The sequence below is a fragment of the Aricia agestis genome, chromosome 11 (assembly GCF_905147365.1).
Source record: "Aricia agestis chromosome 11, ilAriAges1.1, whole genome shotgun sequence".
NCBI lineage: Eukaryota > Metazoa > Arthropoda > Insecta > Lepidoptera > Lycaenidae > Aricia > Aricia agestis.
The window spans coordinates 13,918,664-13,935,874 of NC_056416.1; the positions used below are offsets into that span (position 1 = coordinate 13,918,664).

Here is a 17,211-nt window from a genome sequence, read left to right on the forward strand (position 1 = left end):
AGATTTTGAGGCAGCAGAAGTTTGCCTTAGTTTAGAAAGTACTCAACATACAAAAATAACAATATTAGAACGGTGACAGTCAATAAGTCTATGAGAACAATAGTGTACTAGCTAGATGAATACACCATCAAATATAAACTTTAAGATAGAACCTTTTATAATGGAGCGGCATACGATGTCAGCAACCAACAGCAATGCTTTAGTCTGGCCGTATACGCACGTTTTCTGTATTCGATTTCCTAATGCGTATATTCCGATTTGAAATTCCGTCTAGCGCACACGTTCGTTTTTACACGCGCGAACAAGCCGCCTTGCACTTGCAAACGTACGTGCGGAAATCGTTCCGTTCAGATAAAAGCGACCGTGTGCGCCAGTTAATGAATTTTCAACTGACTCCAAAGATGAATTCGGAGATCGAATACGTAAAAAGTGTGTATGCGGCCAGCACAAACGCAAGCCCGTAACATAAGACTGACGAATAAATTCTCTATCGCGTAACGCAACTCCAAAAGTTCGAATCCTAACAGCATTTGAATATGACAATACATATATTCATCTATCCTTTTTAAAGGCGCTATGTATGTTTAAAGATTGCGCAAATTGTTGTTTAAGTCCACTATTGTTCTAACAGCACACGAAATCACTTATTCTAGTCTGTAATTTGAACAACATCGAAACACCTATAACGGCAACATCAAAAACATCTACTTCTAAACACATATTTAAATCGAATCTAGTTCTAAGTGCTTATTAGCATTGATACAGTAGTAGACGCCAGTGGATTTCGGCGCTGGATCGGTCAGAACACAATGTTAAATGTTTAAATAGAGTATTTTTTTTATAAAATTAGGGGACAAAGGAGCAAACGTGTCGCCTGATGGAAAGCAATTACCATTGCTTAATACTTCGATCGCAGATTCCAGGAAATGCTTTTGTGTTCTATTGTTGTCGCGATCACCGGTGCTCTTATGGGGATTGAAGAACTGGACACTTGCAACATCAGAAGAGTTGGAAATGCATTGCCAGCCTTTTAAGAATACGCTCTTTTCTTGAAAGATTGCAGGTTGTATTGGTCTGGAAATACTGCTGACGACAATTCATTCCAGAGTTTTACTGTGCGTGGCAAAAAGTTAAGGCGACGCCATGATAATTTAGCTGTAGCGATATCGATTTTTCTCAGCAATAACTAAAGCTAAGAAATTAAAGTTCATTGTCAGTATTCATCATGTCTTTGTCTTTGAATTACACAGACTTTTATAACACAGAAAAAACAATCAAAAAGACCTCTGTAAAAAAGGAGATTCCTATTTTGCCAACGGAGGAGAGTGATTTAAGCTTCCAAAACTTGTACATAGATTGGTTCAAGCATACACTTTAATTTGCCCATAGCTTATATGAAATGTATTTATAGTTTTTAAATTACGCGACAAAAACCATTTTGTCGCTTACGTCCTTTACATTTTTTGCCGTTCCATTGCTTGTTTTTTATGAGAGGCTGGGACGGCCTCTCATAGAAAACAAGCAATCTAAAACATATCCTACACGGTTTTTTACTTCAACGCGGCATCGCCGTAAGCAAAAACGGTCGGTGGAAGACTGCCGCTCATCATGGTGGCAGTTTTTAGAGTCAACTACTGTATCAATGTGAGTCAACACTATTAATTATAATTATCGACGCTAACACCAAGTCAAAAGCCTCGAGTGGCTAAAACGGTATAAACAAATATTTTAAATTCACAAACTTTATAAAACAATAAAAATAGTAAATTATCATCATTAGAGATCATCGTAGTGGATATCAGTCATTAAAATTTAAATATCAAATGAGTATTTTTGTCGAATTTAAAATCTAAATTTCTCAAATTAAATTCACTGAAATTTTCATCAAATTCGGATTAATTTATAGGATTTTACAACAGCTAAAACGTTAAATTCGTTAACACGTAGAGAAACAACAATGTGATTATTATAGACACCGATTTAACATTGACAAATCTCATTCATCAACAAAATGTAATCGTCATTCACATCGGGGTCCTGGGGTCAAGCGTTGCAACTAAATGTTGGCGACATTGAATTGATGGATGGAGGGATTTATGACTTTAGAATTGTGTATCCAAGCACACCTTTAGGCCTTTGAAAACAAATCACTGGTACTCAAAATTGTCATAAACGACATCGTGGATTTCGTCACAGAAAAGAATTGCGTAATGAAGGAACATGAAATAACACAGTATGATAGAATGAATGTTCAAATGCAAGTTTTTGACGACAACGAGCACAGCCTTATAATACTTTCAATATTAACAAACTTGGTCTTACATATTTCATCGTTTGATCAACTACTTATGCTCTTAGTGTGGTTTTATAATGACGCGTCTGCCAGCGCGATTGGTAAGCGTCGCGGTCCACGAGCTTTGAGTGCCTTAGATCGTTACATAGTAAAATAAACCGCCCGGATGCGCGGAAGGCGCACTCGCGCGAACGGTGTTTTGGTCGCGCTTTTGCTCATTGCGACTGTACGAGGTGGCAAACCGCGTGGCACTGAACTCGTTTTATAGTTTCGAGCAGGTCAACCGCGTGCTTGCGAGCCGCGCTTACCATCTGCGCGGACGGTACGTGTCACTGTAAAATCAGCCTTATCAACGAACGAGCTCGTTTCGCTCGCTAGGTGGGGTGAGCGGCTGAGGGGGTGAAATGCGGGTAGTGGGGGGGAGGGGCTGAGCGGTGTGCGGGGGGCGGAGCGCGGCGCGAGAGGAGCTAGTGCTGGTACTCGCGGCGCGGGCGCGGTCAGTCGCGTGTAGGCGCGCGCGGCGGGCGGTCAGGCGAGGCGGGCTCGCGCGCCGGCGACCACGGCTGCACCGGCGGTGCCTCGTCCTCCCCGCCCTCCAGGGAAAGACTGTTCAGCAGCATGTCGAACAGAGTATCCTGTAAATGCGTTACATTTAAGTACACGTATATAAAAATACAGTCAGTATTAATATGATTTCTGCAGTGTATGATACCGAAAAATAAACTCATTGGCAGTTAGTCGACAGTTTAAACTCTACAATGGTAAAGGCCTTCTGACTATGATTTAATTCCTCACATAATAAAATGACTATGATTTCAATCAAGCTAAAACATTGCATCGAATCAACATTGTTAGTGTTAGAAGCCCATGTAAGCACCCGATTCCCAATGAATATTGTAATTCGAACATGGAAACTGTTAGTAATGTTAGCACTGACGTTGTAGTCGAGCATGACCTCGACGTCGTCGGCGTCCGGTCCACCGGTGGCCCAGTACATGTCGCGGCCGGACAGGACCGACGTGTTAGACAGGACCGACGTGGACGCGGCCGGTGCGGGGGACAGGCCCGACGCGGGAGACAGGCCCGACGCGGTGGCGCCCGGCGACAGTGAGCGCCGCTCCGGCGTTCCCGGCGGCGTCGCCAGCAGTGCCAAACGTGATGCCATCGAGCGAGCTGCGAAACAAACAATAATTATAGTCTGATTAATATGATTGATATTCCTAACACAACCCAAAAGTAACCTAACCACTATTAGTAACAGAACCTAGTGAATACGTCTAACATGACAATTTATATAGTTTCTAGTTACCTTATCTTTTTAAAACATTACTTATTGACTTGTTTAAAGTCAATATTTTAAGTTTGTATTACTTAAAAATATGAATACTTAGAAAAGTTTTAAAAAATGACACGAAACGACATGTTATTCATCTATAGTACCCGAGGACGCATGCGGTGCGGGCTCGCGGCGCAGCTGACCGGGCGAGAGCGGTGGGCGGGGCGCGCGGGGGGCGGGGGGTGCGCGCACCTGGCGCCGCCGCCGTCCGCACTCCGCACTCGGCTGAGAACTCGACCAGGCGCGCTTCGGTCCTTCAAAATGGCAAATAGTCAATATAAGTGACAAACTATAATAACAGTATAAAGAAGATCGATAAAAGTTAAACGTGTGTACTTCCAGCTCAAAAAGTGGTGATCTCACTTGACATTAACCGATCATATTACGTTGCCTCGCCATCTGCCTCTAGATTAATTTCTCTGACATTAGATTCTACTATTTTAGGCAAACATTAATGCCGTGTTTGTGCGCGAACTCCTCCAAAACGGCTCAAGCGATTTTAATGAACATTTGTAAGTATGGTACGAAGAAATTGATTTGATACCTAAGCAGTTGACGGTTCTACGTCGTTTGGTCGGCTTATGTCAATTTAATGTTAGCTGTAATCGGTCGAATGGGATTCACGTAACGCGACCAAACTAATCAGCTTCTCTGATAGTACATTGTACCCGTACCTTTCTTATTGAGCGAGCACTTGGGCGTGAGGCCGTTGATGCGCATGAGGTTGAGGAGCAGCATGTCGGTGTGCGCCGCCGTGGACAACTGCGGGTCATCCAGCCGAGACGCGCCCGCTGCTAACAAATTCGATTATTCCTGTCTCCCTCACACACAAGCTTTTTTTTACTTATTACGTCAAAATCACGTATTGCGTAATAATATTATTGAACGTTTAAGGTTGATATTGAACATCATTCTAATCGTCAAATAAAGTGTTCAATAAAATTGAAACGTGATATTGAAAAAAAAAATTGCTCGTCTAGGCGGCCGGTAAGTTACTTTTTTTTTGTTAGGGTGACCAAAGTATGCGACTGTACTAAATCTTTCGTGATACTAAGTTTTTGTGCCAAAACTATGATAATTAGCTTTATGCATACTGTGCCTTTTTCTGTTCGTCAAGGGTATGCGTTATAGCGCAGTCAACAGCGAACGTGAGGCATGCCCGCGACGCATGCCCTCTGACCGTATCCAAAACTTTAGCTTTGTTATTAAAAATGACAGTTGGCGTTGCGTTCGTTGACGCATTCAATTATTGAATGCGCCAAAACAAAAGTTGAATGAAAGAAGATGTAGAAAATTGAAGACGAAAGTGCATAGTGTGGACATAGCTATTACGTAGTTAATCGAAGTCCAAACCACTTGGGGACGCCTTACAAAACAAATATTAAATGTCAAAAATAAAAATTAGCGATTACCTCGTCTTTGACCATAGAACCCAGTAGTAATGTAATATAACTTACAGCTGTGGGCGGCGGAGTCTGTCTGGGCGTGCCCGTGCACGGCGCACAGCAGCTTGCACAGGAAGTCCTCTCCGCCGGCGCCGCCGCACGCGCCCTCTATGTCGTTCTCGCCTAATAAACAATACAATGTCATCAATCCATACTAATATACACAGAAATTTGGCATGGACATACTTTGAGTCCCGGGAAAGGACATAGGATACTTTTTAATCCGGAAAAATGTATGGTTCCTAGCGCGATAAACTAATTTTGGCGCAAGAGTTGCGGGCATCATCTAGTTATATTATAAATGCGAAATTGTGTCTGACTGTCTGTCTGTTACCTCTTCACGCCTGAACAGCTGAACCAATTTTGCTGAAATTTAGTATAGAAATACTTTGAGCAGAGTAGACAGAATGATAGAGTATGCCGACTTAGAGCTGATGTTGAAATTTTTAAATTTGACGTATTATGACGAAAATCGTCGCTAGGGTTGTTAACTGTTACCTACGAATTTAAAAATATGACATATTCGATGGACGTGTTCCTCTTTGGTCGTATTGTTGTTTGTGTTTTGGCGCATGCGATTAAAATTGTCAGAATCCAATTTTGAAATCTTTATTTTAAATATTTAAAAATAAATTATTATCAGCCAGCGCGAGGCACATTCCGTTCATGATCCTAGTGAAACCCGACGAATTTGACAGATATTGAAACCTGTCCGTTTCTTTGCAGTCTAACTACTGGTCGTTATGTCTATTGTGCTTTGAGTCTCGGGAAAGGACACAGGATACTTTTTATCCCGGAAAAATGTACGGTTCCCGCGCAATAAACGAATTTTGGCGTAACGAAGTTGCGTTAGTCATCTAGTCACTACAGGGTAGTGGATACCTACAGTTCACCTACTGAATGAAATACAAAAAGCTACCTGACACGGTTACAATGTTGTAAAGTTTATTATTTGTATAGTACATGTAAGAAATAAATCCGTAGGGTTTTTGATGTTCATTTATTATTTAGAATAAAACACAAAGACATTTTTAAAGTCATGAAATAAAAAAGTAACAACTATTCGGATATAATTAGTAATACATAGGTTTTTCTTACGATGAAAATAAGAAATTTTAAAATAAACGAATCCAAAAATATCAATCATATTACTCATAAGTAATTTTTGTCAAAAAAATATGAAAAACAAAATATAGATATTCCTCTTACGCAATGCGCCTTCTTATAGTAGGGGAGGGGAGGGTGCTATTTTGTAGTCACTCGAGCGTCATGGAGACCTAGTAGGTTTTTTACATTAGGTAAAACTGATACAAAAATAATAAGAGCGTTTTTTGTTTTAGCGGTGGGTTCAGAAACTGCAGCCATTATAAAGTTTTGAAAAAGAAAATATATTCAGAAAATTGCTTATTGAGGTAAATTATAAATATATTTTAGACAACAAGGACTAAATCATTTAGTTTAGTGCAAAATAAAATATCTGCGAAGCTTAGTTAGGAAAATATGAAGCTTTATTTTTTTATATTTTAAAATGTCCCTACAGGCTTACCTAACCTTTGAATCGTCAGTTCATATGGAGCTTCCATATGCACTGAAAAATTTTAAGCTTAGTTAGGAAAATATGAAGCTTTATTTTTTTATATTTTAAAATGTCCCTAGAGGCTTACCTAACCTTTGAATCGTCAGTGCATATGGAAGCTTCTTTGGGGTATACTAAACATCCCCTACCTTAATCTGACAGATCCGATGACATTTCATTATTTAAAAAAATATTTAACCCACCACGTGAGAAATGTGATTTCTATACCATGATAACTAGACACATGTCGGAAGCCTATACAAGCTTAATCAGACACACTCGAGCTTGTCCTGAAATCCCCTCTTCCCCTCCCCAACTATTACATCGATACACGTGACGTAACTCTAATTATTAATAAAACAATTAATTTAACTTGTTATAAGTGGGCCCCTAAACGATCAATTTTATTGTTCAATATAATTGAACAATAATATTGAACAATTTATTTGACAAGATTGAAAGGCGTTCAATATCAACCCTAGACGATCAATACACACTATACGTGATATTGCACACTAAAAATGATCGTCTAGGAGCCCGCTTGGACATCAATTTTAAAAATGTTAGTTCATGGTTTTATAGATAAACAGTATTGTCGTGTCTTGTAGGCGGTGTCGGTAGGGGCGGCGCGAGTAGGGGCGGACGCGGCGCAGGCGGCGGGGCGGGGCCTGACGGGGCGCACGGGTCGTGGCGGGTGAGACGGACGACTCGGGTGACTCGGGCGAGCCGGGCGATCCGGGTGAGTCGGGCGTCACGAGCCCGCACCACGAGCACGCCGATGAGCCCTCTGGGAGACGGAAGCGGGTCAGGATGGGGTGGGGTAAGGAAAGGACCTCTAACAGGGAGTGAAATAATAACACCTCTTACATCGGTTTCGATGACTGTGGCCGATTTCATTGAATAGCCAGATATGCAGGAGTGATTCTACAGTGCTCAAGAGTGTTAGTAGCACGAGATCACTCTCTTTCCTTTACTCTCATAACCCAGTGAATTATGAGCGACACTACAGTCAGTAAGTCGTTTGACTTACTGACTACATGTTAATACGTTAGTGTTCACTCACACGTATAGCGATAACATAATATGTATAGGCAAAATACTATAGGGAACTCACCAGACATTTCCTCCTCGTCAACGTCGTTCTCCTCATTGGAGTGGTCGTCCGGGTGGCCGGGGTGAGAGTCGTCTACGAACGCGTCAAGGTCATTGAACAGGAGATCCTGGAATTATTTCAATTTTAGATTAAACACATAGGTTAATATACCTAGCGGAATAGAGGAACAAAGAGCTGAGCAAGCGAGATGTCACTATCAGTAACACTGAGTGGTAGAAAGAGACGCGTGATATGAAGTGCAAGAACTCGTTTTTCTTCTGTTTGACAGTCAGTCTGCACTTATCGGCAAGTTGACAATTTAAGCTCTCAGAAAAAATTATGTAGGAAAATCATTTACACGCACACGTAAACATATTTGTACACACAGATGTAAATCAATTTTGGCTTTGTTTGACAGCTCAGGATTGTTCCTCTATTCCGCTAGGTATATTAACTTTATGACAAAACACGACAATGACGTCTACACACGGCATTTTGTGGTTTTCATAAGCGAAAACGAAGACTGTCAAACGCCAGTATAAGGTTTAAAAATACATTTTATTAAAAAATAGACAATAATAAAATATGACAGCTATATCGTGACATATGACGGCTGTTTGATACATCAATTGACACCAGAGACCCTACGGCTACGTAGCTCCATCTAAAGGCTTTATCACTCACCCCAGTGTCACTGCTGGCCTCAGAGGCGGCGGGCGGGGAGGCGTCGGTCTTGGGGCGGTCGACGCACACGCCAGCGCACGGGCCCGCGCACGCGTCGCTCTCCGCCACGCTCGCCACCGCCGCGCGCAACTCCGGCGACGACGCCGACGCGCAAGCCGCCTCCGCTACCGGCGAACTGGATGCTGCTTTATAAATGATATGCTAGATAAATGAATGTTGGCTGTCAAAATTTGTTTTTAATCCACTTACAATTTTACATATTTTAAGGTAAGACTGCACTAGGCGTAGCTACATGACTGCAGTATGCAGCACAGCTACGCGACACTTTATTTTACCATAGAGTATGAGTGTCTTAACAAACTAGGCCGAAAATACGCAAAAATAAAAGAGTTCTCTACGCATACAATATAACGCGTCGTAATTTTGGCATGATGTGTCATCGGTAATTTAAAATACATTGCAAGCGTAATCATGCCGAGCTTCGGCCGCGTATTTTCAGCCTAGTGTGTTTAGACACTAAGAGTGACACGCAACGCTAGTCCATTCGATTTCGTATCTAGAATATGGCCGTGACGTATCGCGTCACAGCTGTAAGGATGTGTATTACAACTAACAATATTAAGTTTTGCAGCAAGTGTTCCAGTATCTTATAACCTTGATGTATCACTATATTTACCAGTGATCTGCGGCGCGGTGGGCGGGGCGTGTCGGTCGCGGCGGGGGCGGGGCGCGCGGCCGCTCAGCAGGCTGTGCAGGCTCACCAGCGCCATCGTGTCCACGCCCGCGCCGCCGGACATCGACATACTCGACCTGCTGATACAACATTTATTGAGACATTCAATAAAAAAAATTATAGATCTTATCTTAGATTCACGTAGTGTCTTATTAATCTTATCCTTCATAGTAATAAAGATATTTACATAATAAATTTTGTATTTAAAAAACGAGTGATATAACATGTTGAAAATAATTATGAGAAATGGTAGTCATAATCCTTTAACAACTTTAACCTTGATGCCTGGAAAATTTATCTATTTGTTAAGTTTCTGTATATAAGTGAACAATGTAATATTGTATAAAAAATTAATATATTTAAGCCTATAATATATAAAATGGACTTTAGAACTTGGCGCCATTTTTCTCCTATCGATCATTGTTTTACCTAGAGGTGGATGGCGTGTGTGCAATCGCGTGCGTATGCGACGCGTGCGGCGACGTCAGCGAGTGCGACGCGTGCGGCGAGTGCGGCGCGTCGACCGCGTGCTGCAGATGGCGGCGGTCGGGCGCGAGCAGGTACTCGCACGGCCGACACGCCCCCGCGCCTGCACATGCCTCCTCCGCGCCGCTCGTGCACGCCGCGCCGGCACCGCCTACGCACACGATATTACATTTCTTTAAGAGGATACACCAGGGGCGAGAGAAATTGAAAATAGGTATTTGAAAATGTATTGCTGTCTCACCAATCTCAAGTCTCCCACCGCAGAGCGCGGCGCATAAAGACAACACGACAAAAGTTCTAATAAAAGAACAGAAAATCTTCGATTCGTTGTCCGCTGATTCCTTCTCCAAAACTTAACCGATTTAAGTACTTTTTTTCATTAAGAATTAAAGCAAGGCTAGAGCTGTGATCCTTTGTTTTATTTATTTTTTGTATATTTTAGCCAGTTTTGTTTTCTGGGTGTTTAAACACAGAGGAAAATCTTGCAATTTTTTTGGGTTTTTGGACGTTCTTATCTTTTTTAATAATAAAAATTATGAAAAAAAAGAAAACATAGGGACATGCTAATAATGGCCATAGATATTCAGGAAAAAAATCATAACTCTACCGGCATTATCCAGGGAGGAAAAGCGTTTGTATGGAAAAACGGCGGTGTGGACTCCTCTTAATATCGTAAAAGCCTCTAGAATGCACAACTTCCATTGCATTAAGATATCAAACTTCAATGACCGCTTATTTTAATGTTCACACTTCATTAACTTCAACAAATATTTATAGATCGACCAGAAAAAGAGGAAACCCCGCTGTATTTAAATAATGAGATTAATATTCGCGATTTAAACCAAGTTATAGCCTGACCAGAAAAAAAAGAAAACCGCGCTGTAATATTAAACTAAAAAATAGAATTTTAGGTCAGGCTTTTTTACTCACTGGGGCTAGTGAGTCGCGAGCCGCTGGCGTGCGGCGCAAACTTGAGCGCGCTGTAGAGGGGCGGGTCGGCGTCGACGGGGTTGTCCTGCGCGGGCCCCTCCTCGGCCGCCTGTGGCGACGCGCGAGTCGCCGTTATAGAGTTGCGTGACATCTCCAGCGATAGACGCTAAAATTATGTTAAAAGCTTGTAGATTTTTTAATTAAAGACATTCTGAGTTAATGCAATGATGATGAATGATAATGAAATACAATGATTTTTAACACGTTATCAATAATAGTATGTGGGTGTCGATTATTTTCAAATTTAATTAGTAGTAGTAACAAAAAGTTACACAGTAAATAGTCTACCTACACAATATTTTCCAGGTAGTCAATAGTTTGTCCAGTGAATTTTCTTATCAGACAAGGACAAAACATTGTAAACACAGAGAGACACCTCTCTCTTTTTTGAAAACTAGTCACATTTCAAATAAACTTCGTTATTTTATACAGCTAAATATCGCTAGCGTTATTAATATAATATTTCTCTCTCATTCCCCCTTCATCTAGTCCACTCACCTCCTTGAGATCGTTGATCTGCAGTATGTGCTGGTTCTGCAGCGTGACGAGCTGGTTGATGTACCACTGCTGGTCGCGGCAGCGCTGGTAGAACGTCGGCGGACGAACTTGGAACCTGCAACAACAGACTAGTTTGGTACCAACAAAAATACAAATGGTTATATTTCTATTTATCAGTTAGCACCTACCAATTAAGTATACTACAGACAAGAGTTATTATACTCAGAGCTACCCATATTTTATAAGTTAAAAAATAACATGCCAACACGGCATGTTATATATTTTTACTAGTTTATTGTATAATAACGTGCCACCACGGTTTACTTCCTGACTGTACTTGTACTTACTGCGGCGCAGCGACCCAAATTGAGTCTTGGCCTCTGACAAAAGCACACGCCATTTGACTGTACTTGTGCAGTAATTTATCATATTATCATTTATCATGTCTCTTTCATACATATTATGATGTTAAATTTAATAAGGGAGATTTGACAAAGACAAAAATATGCTGATACAAAAATAAAATCTATTCACATACTAAACTGTCAACTACTAAAGGTCATGTTTACATCGATACAATCTTAAACCATCACAGAAATTCAGTAATATAGACAATATTACTGAATTTCTGTGATACTAGCGCCTATAATCCATACATTATATAATCAGAAGTAACCTTAACAGACTGACTTGTGTGACCTTGCAGACTTTACACAAAACAATCTTGTGTGACTTTCCCTGTTTCCATAATTTTAAGCTGGGGCCCGCCTGCCCGTAACTCACCTCAGTATGAGCGTATCAGTGTCAGGGTTGAGGTACCCCTCGCTGGCCAGCAGGTCCAGGCGGAAGAAGCGGTTGTAGCCCCAGCATTCCCCCACCTCGAAGTCGGACGCGAACTCCCTCACGATGTTCTTGGAGGGATCCCGCGAGACCTGATGCAGCATCTCCACACGGTACTCATACCTACAGACATCACAGGCTTTAAAATACAAAATTATTAGCGGCCATTTTGAAATAAGTGCTTATGAGTAAAGATCCGTCGCGTCGTCCTCGTATTTATAACACTATTAAATCCATCATTCTAAGAATACATAACAATAATTAATTAATAACATAAATATTTGAAAAGTTTGATGTGTAATAGCTTAAAAAAAATATATAGTTTCTTAAAGTGTTATGTATTTACTTTCAAATGTCACTAGTAATTAGTTCATTACACATAAAACTTTTTAAATCGACAACATATAAAATATGATATATTTTAACGTCGATTTTTAATGTATGAATTGTGTTGATCTCTCGGTCTAAACATAATTCTAAACACTATCTTTGGATGACCTAGTAACTTATAGCGAAATAACAACAGTAAGCCGTTCCCAATGAATTCAGCAAAGCAGACAAAGATATTAAAATTATGATCATAGTTAAACCTATTTCATTTTTTTTTAATTATATAAGTCTATACTAATACAAGAGTCAAAAGTCTAAAGAAAAGGAAAGAGAAAAACTTTGTTTGTTTGTTCGAAAACTACTGCGCCGATTTTGTTGGAATTTGACACAACGTGAAATACACTTTCTTGCTAAGGGATTTATTTTGCGCGCATTAATTGTACTTGTAGTATTGTATGTATCCCTTGACCTACATATATATACCTTAGAAACTATTAGTAATTTTTAATACATGCTTGTGATAAACTATTTGATGAAGAAATAGAGAGTTCAGAAACATTGACCACTGCCACTGCACAGCCATGAAAGTCTTAAACCATAAGCAAAAGCCATGAATTTAATTTCAAATTTGTACCTGTAATTATGTACCTAATGACTTCTATTAAATATTTGAGGCCAAAAATAATTAAATAGAAGTTACTTAACAGGGACTGATTATTTAACATGAAGAAAAATATTTTATGAATTTGTTACTCATTACTTATTAGCACACTAAAGGAATATTGGCATAAAATAAATAAAAGTTTAATACATATTTAAAATTCTTCCATACTTTCCTAAATGAATATTTTGCTTTAACACCACAGCATATTCGTGAATTTATGCCACGTATAACGCCTAGAGCCATATTATTGTGGTATAGCTCTAGGTGTTATATGTGGCATAAATTGAAAGCTATAAGTGTATGTACGCATTATGAATTACCAACGCAAATATACTGTAGGTAGTTTACATGCATCCAGGTAAGATGTGACTATGTTCGTGACATTGAAAAAAAATCCTTTTAGATGTAAATACCATATTATGAGAAATAGATTCATTCAAAAGCCTTGACATAAGTCGACCAAATAAGGAAGAAGCCACACGGGTGCGATGCGGCAGCGCGGCGCCGGAGCGGTGCCGCTGCGGCGTCCTGCATATAAAAATCAATGATATTCCACACGGTGTGCGCGCACCCGCGTGGCTTTTCCCTAACGGTGGTCCCTCATCTGCCTATGAATCAATTCTTCTGATGGTACACATCTACAGGACTTTTTTCTGAAATATGATGGTCATAATCACGAGTGAGGACTGACGACTCACGACTAACCTGGACACACTTTTGGACGCAGTATTTATGTAGCCAATATTCCTTATAGCCCAGTGACTGTAGTATATGGTTCAGCAATTCGCACACAGAAGATATCATGCCACATCTGCTAGGTCTAAGGTATTCTCAGCACTCACCTCTTCCCTATTCTGAACGACGCCATGCTTGCAATAACGAAATATTTATTTACTATCCTTTAACAGTAATCCAAATATTACATAGGGGATTAGTATAATATGCAACTTGTTTCATTATTAACAACTTTCAGTGTTTCAATTCATAAATGTTGCATTCAGGGTCGAGGAACATTTTTATGCTTGGATCCGCAAGGCACGCACCGCAAAATATATTTTTTACTTTCATTTCACTGAGACCATTGCGACGAAAGCGCGGTGCGGCTAGATCTGCGTTTATATCTGCTAATAATTGTATGTCTCTTTCTGTGTATGTGTGCGTATACGCTCGTGCGTGGACGTTGCGTACACGAGTTACATCAGATACATTTGCTGGTATTTGTATATTTCTGTGTCTGTGTGCGTATACACCCATACATACGTGCACATTACATTCACGAGTTACTATGGTCATTTTAGCTGATATTTGTATCTTTCTATATCTGTGTGGGTACACGTTACATACATATTCACAGTTCACTTATACATACTTGGAGTTTTCAGGCAGGCCGGCACTGAGCTCCAGGAAGACGGAGAGGTAGTTGCCCCGGACAACTCCGTTGCCGTCCGGGTAGACCTTCAGCCGCCAGCACAGGCCGTTGACGTGCAGCGGCGCGGAGTAGACGGGCGCGGCGGCATGCTGCAGTTGCGTGAAGCCAGCCAGCGGGAATGTGCTGCTGTCGTACGATGGGACGATTTCGCTGTGAAACAGACACTAGTTATAGAAAAGGGACAGATAGCCATCTGAAATGAAAAAAAAAAAGTATTTAACATAGGTGAAATAAAATTTAAATTAAAAATGGAATTGAATAGTCTCAAAATTTTTATCTGAGTGTTTATCAGAGAGGCTGATGCCTGTTTTCACCAACCACCTCCTTAAGCCAAGTGTCCCCTAGTGGCCTAGTGTACCTATCAGATATTTTAAGATGTTATAATTATTGTTTACCTACGTCCTTAGATACCAAGAATGTTGGCAAAACATAAGGGTTTTCAAAAGTGTGTCTGTGTTAAGGAATACATGACCCTAAAAGGTCTCTAGTCTCTACTTAGCATTAAGGGTGGTTAGTGAAAACATGAGCCTTAGGAAGGATTAAGAAGGTTACAACTTAATTAAATTTAAAATATAAATGTAATAATACTTTTTAAGTCACAAACTGTTAAACTCAAACAAGTTTAGTTACCATATTAAGTTAAGCCTTAAGGTTTTTTTTAATGGTTAGATTGACAGCTACAATTCTTAGCTTGCATTTTAATAGCTAAAAATGGGTAAATAAGTTTTACCCATTTTAATATTTTTTAATAAATTTTAATAAACATTTTAATAAACTCCAAAATATACTTGCCTATGGAAATCAGCCGGTACTGGTGCAGTCACAAAGCTGGCCATGGGCTTCTTCCGTATCTGATGGATCATCTTAGATAGCTCTCCTGTTTTAGCTATCAACTCTGATCTGTAACAAATGAAAATTTAAATTACATTCCATCTTTTTCATATTTGCTAAAAAGTAGAATAATGTTTCATGTTCATAAATCTTAATAAAAACTCATGTAATTTTTTTTCTTTTAAATATATAAATTATAAATTATTGATTTTGGTTACCTGGTACAAACATGCAACTGGTGTTCAATTTCTTGCAGCAAATGCTCCAACTGCTCTGTTTCTTGGGTCAGGCTGTTCTTCTGTGCCATCAGGGTGAGAAGTTTGGCTTTGAGAGCAGAGTCCAGACGAGATATCATCAGCTCCACTGCATTTCTTATCTCTCTCACTCTCTCATCTTTGGCAGCACGTACAGACTCAACATTGCGCTCCTAAAATCATTGTTATAATTAATTTTTAACCTATTAAGAAATGATTCACTTATAACTTTATAGTCATAAGTGAATCCTATACTCCACAAAAACTGATATTATCAGTTTTTATGGAGTACTATAAGAAAAGAACATAAAACAATTGTTAGCAGAATGTCATGTTAATGTTTGCAATATTTATTAAACACAACTTACCACATCTTGTACAAGACTGATAAGCTCTAACAGTCTCCGTCGTAGCTGAGACACCTCATCTCTTATCTGAGTCAGGTGAGTCTCATACACCTCTTCCAGAGGCTTGAATGTGTGCCCCGAATGGTTTCCTCCCCACAACGCACACTGGTGACATATGCAACGTCGGCATGTCCAGCAGTATACTGTTAGTTTCTCATGGTGGGTAGAGCATCTAGAATTATATTATTTTGGAAAAAAAATAAGGTATCAATAAATAAATAAATCACAAATGCTCCATAACATATTTGCTACGTACCATTTATGATTTATATTTAATAATTATTAATTTTACACTTATTTTATAAAAGGTATTGTAAACAATGTATGTTTGCCATGGAAGGAGTGTGTGCTCGCCGCTCTACATGACTATCTCGGCTTCTTCTGTAAAAGTTAGTTTGAAATAATATGTACCTATCACGGAAAGGTTCCCTTTGGCCTGGTGTACCAGTTTGCATGCTCTCTATCTGCTGGGTGACCTCCTCCACCCATCTGCAGTTCACCAGCTCGTGAAGGTGTAGGGCCGCGCGACAGTGAGGGCATTGCGGCCTCTGCTCGATCAGCCAGCGACGGACGCAAGCATAACAGCAGAGTTTAGAGCAGTGGGGGCATAGGTGGGCATCCACCAGCTTTTCCATGCATATGAAGCATCGAAAAACCTCCGCCAGGGTCTAGAGTAAGCATATCAGATCAATAAATCACCTGGGTCAAGTTTAACTAACTGTCGATTGTCACAGAAAAGTAGGGCAAATCGATTTACCTCAACAATCTGCTCCTCGCCATTTCCACTTGGCTTATCCCCTCTGGAAGCCATTATTTGTGCTTTTAGCTAGCAGATGAAATATTTAATTAAACTAAGGGCATTACATCCCTTTTTTAAATAAAAAAACTGTTTATGGGAAGAAAACAAAACAACTTCCGCGTTCGAATTTCAATACAATAAATCTGTATTAATAATTTTTCCCCACTCTTCAGTGTTACCAGTGGTTAAACACTAAATTAACTGTAAAGATTTCCTATAATATTTTGAAAAACTTTTTTTTTTCAAATTTATTGCGATAAACAGTCAAAACTTTGAATTTTATAGGGTTAGAAATAAAATAAGTTACCTCGACATATAATAAATTGGGAACAACTAATTCATAACTGCTCGCCAGCGCTAATAGTGTTTTATTATAATGTAGCGAGTTAGTAGTTACATTTAAACATAGAGTTAATATACCTAGCGGAATAGAGAAACAAAGGCCTGAGCAAGAGAGATGTCACTATCAGTAACACTGCGTGGTAAAAAGAGACGTGTGATACATGACAGCAGCACTCTTTTT

At 39.9% G+C, this 17,211-nt stretch overlaps 1 protein-coding gene across 6 annotated transcripts; it reads right to left on the reverse strand.

Annotated features, from left to right (window-relative positions):
• Positions 1-1,841: 1,841 nt before the first annotated feature.
• LOC121731769 lies at positions 1,842-16,856 on the reverse strand. 6 transcript variants are annotated; one of them, XM_042121377.1, is made up of 19 exons: positions 16,647-16,856; positions 16,301-16,557; positions 15,851-16,061; positions 15,447-15,655; positions 15,190-15,297; positions 14,338-14,547; positions 13,811-13,837; positions 11,918-12,097; positions 11,135-11,249; positions 10,577-10,742; positions 9,590-9,797; positions 9,104-9,240; positions 8,428-8,609; positions 7,765-7,870; positions 5,087-5,197; positions 4,304-4,423; positions 3,734-3,883; positions 3,231-3,466; positions 1,842-2,928 (listed from the first exon to the last, which is right to left on the reverse strand). In XM_042121377.1, the coding sequence occupies exons 1-19, from the start codon at positions 16,698-16,700 to the stop codon at positions 2,791-2,793; spliced, it is 2,925 nt and encodes a 974-aa protein (XP_041977311.1). In that variant the 5' UTR covers positions 16,701-16,856; the 3' UTR covers positions 1,842-2,790. The 6 variants fall into 6 exon arrangements, with proteins under 6 accessions (XP_041977311.1, XP_041977310.1, XP_041977312.1 ...); XM_042121376.1 differs by having other exon boundaries at positions 4,304-4,420; positions 8,428-8,612; XM_042121378.1 differs by having other exon boundaries at positions 3,249-3,466; positions 8,428-8,612.
• Between the last annotated feature and the right edge of the window lie 355 nt (positions 16,857-17,211).